The sequence below is a fragment of the Herpailurus yagouaroundi genome, unplaced genomic scaffold, assembly GCF_014898765.1.
Source record: "Herpailurus yagouaroundi ecotype Mexico unplaced genomic scaffold, PumYag 185, whole genome shotgun sequence".
In the NCBI taxonomy this organism is placed as follows: Eukaryota; Metazoa; Chordata; class Mammalia; order Carnivora; family Felidae; genus Herpailurus; species Herpailurus yagouaroundi.
Window position 1 is genome coordinate 7,067,600 of NW_024412416.1, and position 9,094 is coordinate 7,076,693.

At 59.4% G+C, this 9,094-nt stretch overlaps 1 protein-coding gene across 5 annotated transcripts; it reads right to left on the minus strand.

Moving 5' to 3' along the window:
* Nucleotides 1-229: 229 nt before the first annotated feature.
* On the minus strand, nucleotides 230-8,814 carry AEN (apoptosis enhancing nuclease). Of its 5 annotated transcripts, none has more exons than XM_040493701.1 (5): nucleotides 8,709-8,802; nucleotides 7,457-7,647; nucleotides 3,533-4,136; nucleotides 2,855-3,055; nucleotides 230-2,294 (listed from the first exon to the last, which is right to left on the minus strand). In XM_040493701.1, the coding sequence occupies exons 3-5, from the start codon at nucleotides 4,070-4,072 to the stop codon at nucleotides 2,058-2,060; spliced, it is 978 nt and encodes a 325-aa protein (XP_040349635.1). In that variant the 5' UTR covers nucleotides 4,073-4,136; nucleotides 7,457-7,647; nucleotides 8,709-8,802; the 3' UTR covers nucleotides 230-2,057. The 5 variants fall into 5 exon arrangements, with proteins under 5 accessions (XP_040349635.1, XP_040349634.1, XP_040349633.1 ...); XM_040493700.1 differs by lacking the exon at nucleotides 8,709-8,802 and adding an exon at nucleotides 5,326-5,464 and having other exon boundaries at nucleotides 7,457-8,678; XM_040493699.1 differs by lacking the exon at nucleotides 7,457-7,647 and having other exon boundaries at nucleotides 8,709-8,814.
* Nucleotides 8,815-9,094: the final 280 nt, after the last annotated feature.

The following is a 9,094-nucleotide window of genomic DNA, read 5'->3' on the forward strand; positions in this document are numbered from 1 at the left end:
TCTCTCTCTCTCTCTCTCTCTCTCAAAATAAATAAGCTCAACAAAGTATTTGAAAGACATAAATTCTGTAGCTTTAGAATGTTCTTGCCACATCCCAAAGCATCATCTGGAAAGCCCCCACCTCAAATGCCAAAGCACCCAGCAAGACGCAGTGCTCCCACACCTCCCGGTCTCTCCACCAAGCCACCCTCCCACCCCAGTCGGAGAATTCAGAAAGGGCCACTTCATCCACGTTTCTCGCGGAGTTTTATTCCAGAACAATTGGTTTTACAACAAAGCTGATTTTAAAGCCAGTACATTTCCCTGCTGGTAACAGCTCCATCTTTCTTCAACCCACAGCCCCAAGAATCGAAGCTACGCCCCAGCTGGGAGTCTGGCGCCAGCTACAGACTATTAAGGACTCCAGAACAAAGCCCTGGAGCCAGGCCAGCAGAGGTCAGCGCCTCAGCCAGCTCCCCACTCTGCAGACGGCGAGGGAGCTGGTGACAGACAAGTTCAAAGTAGTGTGGTTTCAGCAGCGTCTCTCAGCTCCTGGCCCTGCTGCTTGGCCCAGATGGACACAGAAACCATCGTCAGCTTCCTGCACACAGAGGGACGCGGAGTATACACAGGTCACACGGCCGCAGGGAGAACCCAGCACCTCCAGGTTGTGTCCACAGCTGGCCCGGTGCCCCACCTGCTGGAACAGCTAAGCAAGGAAGGACAGTCCCCGTCTGGGCCGAAGCCACTCAAGCCAAGGGGCGTGTTCAGGTGTGACCCAGAAGAGGCTGACAGTGACCCTTGAAGAAAAAATAGCTGCTCCCACCGACCTGGGCTTGTGAAGTGCCAGGCACTGCACTAAGCACTTAGCGTCCCCCCGTGACAGTTCTGTGAGGTAGGTTATATCATTATCCCCATTTTACAGACAAGGAAACGGGCTCAAGAGTGAGGTCAAAGACTTGAGGTCTCAAAGCTATTAAGTGGCAAGCCAAGATGGGGCTCAACGGTCTGTGTGGACCTGAGCTCTTGGTTGAACCTCAATACCCCCAAACTGCCCCTTAGGAAACAAGGAAAGAAGGGTGGGAGATGAAATCCTGACAGAGAGCAGTTCTAGAAATTTGGAGAAAACCCAATAACCACAATGACTGTGGATCAAAGTCCCTGAGGGGACCCCAGCCCGGGTGCGGGTGCACTGCACGGCCGCCACTGCCCGGCCCTATCCCCGGGGGACACCCACTCTGCTCCCCGGCACACCGCTGGCCTTGCTCTCGATAAATAAGGTCCCTTGGGTGCGGTTCTGCACAGGGGTCCCGGGATTCAAGCTGCCGTCTTGTTCCTCAGGCTTGTGCTTAAGGGAGCCTCGTGCTGCATGGGCAGGAGAAATGCCTGATTTGGGTCAAAATTAGTATGCCACACTCCCCACCCAAAGCCTATCGGCTTTCGTCCTCCCACCAGTGCCTGGTGACTTCTGGTGCCAATACCCCATGAGCCTGAGAGCCCTGCCATGCCATCGTAGCCTCGCGCTGGGTTCCCACTACGGCTACAGCCGGAGTTCCAGTTCCGAGAGAAAGCGAAGGAGGGCCCCGTAGAGTGGCCTTCACTCTACAGATTCAGGGCATACTCCTTCTGAACCTGACGTGCCTGTGGAGGACGGGGCAGAGGACAACAAGAGGGCTTTACCAAGTCACTGAGCTGAACTAACACCCCAAGGAGGAGACGTCATCCCTATAGACAGCGCAGCCTGGGGGCGGGGAAGGCCAGTGACAGCCAGGACCGTCTGTGGCACAGTCCCTCCTCGGGCTGGGTCCTCACAGCTTGCCCACCTGACGTTTTCACGGTGTCTATGATGAAGCACCATTAGCGACCACAGGGGTGGGGACAAAGTGCCCGCAGTAGCCCTGGGGAGGGGAGGGCCGCGCCGTGGGCAGAGGGAGCCAGGAGGACCGGTGGTCCCAACCCCCGGGTGCCGGCAGCGGGCTAGCGGCACCCCGTCCCGCCCAGGACGCGGTGCCCGGGGCTCGCCTGGCCCCCACACACCACTCGCCGCCCTCGGAGGCCACCCGGGAGCCTCCCTGGCCTCACTCGCCTCTGTCCTGTGCATCCCCCGCTCCTCCGCTGGGGCCCTGGGCCAGGTCCTCCGGCCAGTACCGGTCCTCCATGTACTGCTCCGTGTCTGTGCCGCTGTCGGGCTCCCGGTCCTCCGGGCAGGCGGGGAGGCTGCTGGCCTCCTGCTGCTCCCACTGCACCTCGACCAGCCGGTAGAGCTCCATGGCCGTCATGGCGTCTTCCACCGACGAGTGGCCGTGACGGCCAGCCTGCGGACGACAGTCCCCGTCACTGCCCGCGGGCCCCGAAAGCGTACTCTCCGAGCGGCTGCGCGCAGCTCGGGACTGGGCGGAGGGCGAGGGTGCCGCTCAGACAGAAAAGCTCAGCCATCGCACGGGCCCCATGCCACCCCGCTCCGCTGAGCCCTCGTCCTCAGATCTACACCCGCTAAAGACCTCCGCCTTCAAAGGCCTGGAGGGCAGGTGGGGAAACGCGGAGGGCAGTGGGAGCGAGGGTCACTGGCCGCCCCTGAGGAAGGCTCCATCCAGCTCTCCAGCTGCGCGATGGGAGCTCTACATGCAACATGCATGGTGACAGAGTGGAGGTGGGCAGGGGGCGGATCTGGAAGACAGCAAGCAGCCTGCAAGAGCGTGGACACCGGGGAAGGACGGGGGAGAGAGCACCCCGGGGCTGCCTGCAGACGCGACAGCCCGCGCTTTACCCGTGTGCCCTGGACGGGGGAGGAAGCGGGACCGGAGCCTGGAGGCACAGCCCCAGCTGGGGCCCCCGCTCACTGCGGCCACCGGCCACCTGCTCCCGTGCCATGTACCTGGATCTTCTTGTGCAGCAGCTGCAGGGCCAAGTCCTTCAGAGAGACCCGGGTGCGCGTATGGAGGCCAGGTCGCTGGAGCAGGTTGGGCACGTAGGTGGTGTCCCGGGTCTGGCTCCGAGGGTGGACGTACTTGAGGGCCTGGAAGTCGTTGTGTAGCGCGTGCCCCACCACCACCTTGCCCTTCAGGAGCTTGAGGATCTGGGAGCGGAGAAGGGAGGTGGGAAGTCCCCATGGTCACGCTGCCAGCCTCACCGCTGATGCCCGGATCCCGCCGAGGGGTGGCAGCATGCTGGGGGGTGGGGTGGGGTGGGGTGGGGTGGGGTGGGGGGGGGAGCCACGAGCTCCAGTCAGCTAAGCTGCCTCCAGTCTGAACCCAGGCCCTCCCAGTTACTACGACCCAGGGCCTACTTCAGCTCTGTCCCCGGTACAGGTGCTCTCCCCACGAGTGGTTTGGAGCATGAAGGGAAGGCACACATGGGGTCCATCTTCTAACTCCTCAGTACGAGCAACCCCTTCCTGCTGGCACAGGATTCTTTGCAGAAGGAAGCCACAGTGTAGGCAAGTTAAGTAACTTCCCCGAAGTCTTTTGTTTCCACCGGCTAAGTGGTGGCTCAAACCCAGGGCTGCCCTTCGCTGGCCATCAGCCATCACACAAGCCCCCACCTCTGCCCTCACCTCTTTCTGGGCCACCTGGAAGGGGATGGCTGTGCGCATGTGCTGCCGAGTGATGCCACTCCAGCGAGTACGGTAGTCCACGATGGGCATCTCCGGCCGGATGTACTTATCGTAGAGGACGTCGCCGTGGTAACTCACCACAGAGCAGCGGGCCAGCTCACTCACCCGCCCGCGGGGCCCCGTGCCCACCATCTCGCAGTCGATAGCCACGCACTTGCTGGGCCAGGGCGCTGTGGATTCCCTGGGCGTGGGCTTTCGGCTGCACGAGGCACCTCCAGATTCATTCCTTGGACGCTGCATCCTGCTGCTGGTGGCTTCAGAGCCCGGCAGCGCCTCCGGCCGTGCGAGCAGTGGGGAGGATCCCGGCCCTGCGGGCGTGCTCAGCAGTCCCTGCACCTGCAGCAAGGCCTTCCGGGCCATGAATCGCTGGTGCTGTCGGCTCCTCGTCTTGTGCTTTCTCCGAAGCACATCCTTGGCATTCAGGCCAGCCAGGGAAGGGCACAGGCGCTGGGCGGACTCAGGGCCTTCCCGGGGTACCATCCCAATAAGCTCACCGCCGGGGTCCAGCGAGGCCCGGGAGGCAACGTGCCAGCGGGGCAGCGCTCTGCAGAAAGAACACAAGGGGCAGAGGGGGTGGGTGAGAACTGGGCCCCTCTGCCGGGCTGCCCTACAGCCCTGTGCTGTCTCAGGCTCCCAGGCCGAGTCGAAGACCTTTACGAATAAGCAATGCACTCAGGTCAACCCCACATGCAAATCACGGTACTGAGTACTTTACAGGGAATCGCTAAATATTCCCAACAACCCGAACAAGTATTATTATCCTCGTAATCACAGGCAAGAGAACTGAAGCAGAGAGACTAAGTAACCTGCTCAATTAATAAGAGACAAGAACTGATATGGACCCAGGGTCCAAGGTCTCAACTGCCAAGCCATAGCTTACCTCCAGTAAGCATTGGCATCAAAAATTTGTAGAAAGCTAGGAGCGCCCTGGTGGCTCAGTTGGTTCAGCATCTGACTTCAGCTCAGGTCATGATCTCAAGGTTTGCGAGCCGAGCCCTGCATCGGGCTCTGCACCGACAGCTCAGAGGAGCCTGCCCCCGATTCTGTCTCTCCCTCTCTCTCTTTACCCCTCCTCCACCATTCATGCTCTGTCTTAAAAACAAACTTAAAATTTGTTAAGAAAGGTATACTTTTGAGAAAAATAAGGGTTCCAAAAATAGTGTGTGTGTGTGTGTGTGTATAATCCCAGTTGTTTGTTTTGTTTTTACTGTTTATTTATTTATTTTGAGAGAAAGAGAGCATGAGCAGGAGAGGGACAGAGAGAAAGGGAGACAGATAATCCCAAGCAGGTTCAGTGCTGTCAGCACAAAGCCGTTCAACACAGGGCTCGAACCCACAAACTGTGAGATCATGACCTGAACCGAAATCAAAAGTTGGATGCTTAACCGACTGAGCCACCCAAGTGCCCCCAAAATATGGTAATCTATTAAATGACTTTCTACTTCACAAATCACAAGAGCACGCGCAAACATTTTTCAACAGCTGGGCACGTTGTGAGGTCACCATAGGCTGTGGGTAGCAGCGTGATGGTAAACCTGCTCAGCTTACAAAGCGGAAACGGAAAAGGCCCTGAGCAGCAGTGTCTGCAGGCCTCCGGGGCCCCAAGCTCTCCATCACTGAACACCAGAAAGGCCTGCAGTTCACAGGGGGCTGCAAATCCCATGCAACAAGGCCAGCAGCCGCCCAAGAGCGGGGGACCTAGGGGGGACCTAGCTCGGAGAGCTTCACCTCACCTGCTAAGTCAGCTGGTACATTGTTAACAGACCAGAAAACCAGGACTTTCAAGCAGGCAGAGCAGGATTTAACTCCGCTCCGGACGGAGCTCTGCTGAGCTTCAGGCGGCTTGCATGCGAAATGGCCCTACCACCTTTCCTGTTGAAGACACGACACACGTGTGCTATGATCTGCATACACCGTATACAGTAGGGGCTCAATAACTACCTGCTTCCTTTCCCCCAGAGAGGTTTTTCTTGTACGTTTATTTATTTATTTAGAGAGCGTGCGCGCACACGAGAGGGAGAGGGGCAGAGAGACAGGGAGAGAGAATCCCAAGCAGGCCCCGCACTGTCAGCACAGAGCCCGACGCTTGAACTCAAGAAACGGGAGATCATGACCTGAGCCAAATCGAGCGTCAGATGCTTAACCAACTGAGCTACCGAGGTACCTCTCCCCCAGAGAGGTTAAGCCTCTTCTCCTGGTTGGTAACGAACTCTTCCAAGGTCAAAGCTGCCTCAGCCTGGACTCACTGCCCATCCCCAGCCACAGGCCTTCCTCTTGCCTCCAGTCCCCCTCACATACGTCCCCTGTCCTGTCTACATCTTTCAGGAAGTCCTGCTGGAGCAGCCCTTCATTCCACTGGGCCGCCTGAGGCTCCCTGGGGTCCCAACCGGGCTCCAAGAAGTTTCATCTCACTGCAGAGACAGGGACAAAGCACAGGGTGTGTGCAGGGCTGGGTCAGAAGTGCCAGGGAAGCAGAACATGCTGAGGATGATTCTGGAAGACTTGCCAGAAGAGATTAAATCTAAGTGAAGGAAAAACAGTAACCCTCGAGGTGACAGGGAGACAAATTAGTGGCCACGTTTGGTGCAAGGGCCTGAAAGGAAAGGAGCCCAGGGTTGGGGAAGGAAGAGGGGCCCGTGAGCAGACGATGACGCTGGTGGGTAAATCACAGCTGGGGGAACTGTCCCTCCCCCCTTTCTACTACTCAACCTTCTGTCCCCACTCTGAGAAGGCTATCGTACACTTCGGTGGCCCTACCCTAAGCTGGTGGCCCCAGGCTGATCTCTGCTGATCGACTGAGGGAGTCCCAGAGCACCCAGGGAAGTCACTGAAATACTGCACAGTAGCCCTAAACCCAGACAGTTACAGTCTAGCTGGGGAGCAAAGAAAGTCATCCCTCTACTCCTAACAGCACAACCAGAGAAGAATCCGCTACACTTTCAGGCCGTAGTTACATACGGTCCAGCTCAAAGTGCTTGAAAGGCAGGCACAGAGCCTTGTGTGTCTCTGCTCCTTCCCCATCAGCCAGCCCAGGCCCCAGCATATAGCAGGTCCTCTTCAGAAGTGCGTGAAGGGAGCTGGAGCCGGGCCTGCTATCTGCCAGACCGTGGGGATGCCGGAGCTGGAGGTGACTGGGAACTCAGGGAGCTCCCGGTGTGGCAAGGAGACAGGCAGCCAGACACCCACCAGGGTGGGCTCAGGGATGGGAGAGGTGAACTAAGGACAGGCTGGCCTGGCCAAGGTGACTCACCGGGCCAAGTACTGGACAGACAGAAGCGCTGGGTTAGTGCAGCCTGGCAGTGGAAGCACATTTTGAAGAGTTTCAGGAAAGTCTGCCAGGAGTACAGAAAGGGGAGGGCATCCAGAGAAAATGCAGACACGAAGTCCAGCAGGCAGAGTACATCCACTGTGAGAGGGCAAGGAGGCGGTGCAGCAAGTGAAAAGGAGGTAGGGGGTGAGGAGACGGTGCAGGGCGAGAGAGAACTGTGTCTGGAAGGTGCTGAAAGCATGGGCTCCGTCCAGGGATTGATGCAGGAACAGGAGCACGACTGCCTTATAGGAGGAGCTCTGGAGAAGAGTCTGAACAGGAGCAGAGATTTAAGAGGCGTGGGGAGGAGTGCTACTCCGCGACGCGGGGCCAGGGCAAGGCACGGTGCCCCATCCTGACTCATCGTCCCTCTGGCTTGCTCATCTACTCCCCAAGAAGCCTTCTCCCTTTTAGACGTGCACTTAGCCATAATCTGCTTCTTCATCTCGACAAGTCACATAGGAGAGCCGACAAACACAGAACCTCAATTTGCCTCAGCCCGGCAATGGGGAGAACGGGACCTAGGAGGACAAACTCCGATGCTGCTAGGAACTGACCTCTGTTGGGGGGAGGAGGGCCCTCTCCCTTCTGAAAGGGCTCAGGGCCCTGCAGGTCAGGAGTGGCTTCCCTGACCCTTACTGGCAAGATGGTTTCAAAGAAACCAGAAATTGAAGTTGCCTGAGAAAAAGTGGCCTCGTGCTTCAAGAGGTGGAGGCAGCCCTCTTCCAAATGCCGGGACCTTGCTGACCTGTCGGAGACAACGATTAATTATCTAGGACTTGCCTCCCCTATCCTGGGCCCCCGATGGGAGCTCAGCCAGGCCGGAGACAAGTTTTGCTCAAATAACACAACTGTTTCAGTAAAGACAAGGTCCAATCCCCCTCCAGTCTGGAACCAGCTCTTCGGGGCTCGGCAGCCACAGGGCCTTCTTGTTGCAGGGGTTAGGGAGCCTTGTGGCCTAAGGGAAGGACCCCAGCACCCCAGCAGCAGAGGCCTCAGAGCCAAGGCCTCAAAGGAACCACAAAGTCCCAATCGCGGAGGGGGCTACCAACCTGCTGGCAGATCAGGAAGACAGGGCCGGTGCGGGCCCACTTAGCGCTGGGGCATTAAAAGCTAGACGACCTGGACCGAGTCACCATCCCCTCGCCACAAAAGGAGAGTTTATTAAAACCAAGGGTTGAACTAGGCTTGGGGCTTCCCCAAAAGCAGTTAGAACGTCTGTTTAAAACGCCTATTCCCAGGCCTACCTGCCCCCCCCCCCCCCACTATTCTAACTGCCATTTTGGGGAAGGGCGCCTGAGAATCTGTATTTCACCGAGCGCGCGACCCCACCCCCAAGCCCTGCTACGAATAATCGCCCGAATTTGAGCAAGTGTGGCTCGCTGAGATCCCCGTGGGCTCCCAAGTTCTCGGCAGGGAAACGAGAGCCCGAGGGCCCCGTACGGTCGGCCCCGGCCGCCCGCGATCCCTGAGGATTCCCCCCGCGGGGGAGGCCCGACTTCTGCCAGGGAAGGACTCGGAAGGCGGTCACTCGCTGGCCGCGGCGGCCGGGCCGAGCCTGCCAGGCCGAGTCCCAGCGCCCAGAGCCACCCCCCACAGGCCCCGGACCCCCGAGCAGGGCGGGGACCGGGCACAGGCTGCGCCCGGGGCCAGGCCTCCACGCCCGCCGGGCCGCGAGAGCTGGTCGACCGGGCGCCCCTTGCCCTTGCCGCAGGCCGGGGGCGAACACCGCACGCGGGGCCCTGCGGCCGGGAACACGCCGCGCCAGCCCGCCCCAGCCCGCCGTCCCCAACAGGGTCCCGAGATCACCTGAAGTGCGGCGTCTGTCCTCCCGCCCGCACGTGGTGCTCAGACAGCCTGCAGCTCCCACATGCCCGGGCAAGCCCCGCTCCGGCTCCCCACCCATTGGCTCGCGGAACGGCCGCGCCCGCCTAACCCTTCTTCTGATTGGCCGGGAGCCTGGCTCGCGGCGGATAGGCGCAGGGCGGCAGAGGGGGCGGGGATTCCTAAAGGGGTGTGGTTTGGGTCCGGAGCCGGCCAGAATGGCGACAAATTTTAAACGAACCGGAGGAGACCGTGACCTCTTCTTTCCGGGGTCGCATTCCTCGGATCTGTGTCCCCCCAGCCCCGATCCACCCCGCTCCCTGGGTCGGGATGTGGCCTCCTACGAGCTCTGTACCCCCAAAGGCCGAATG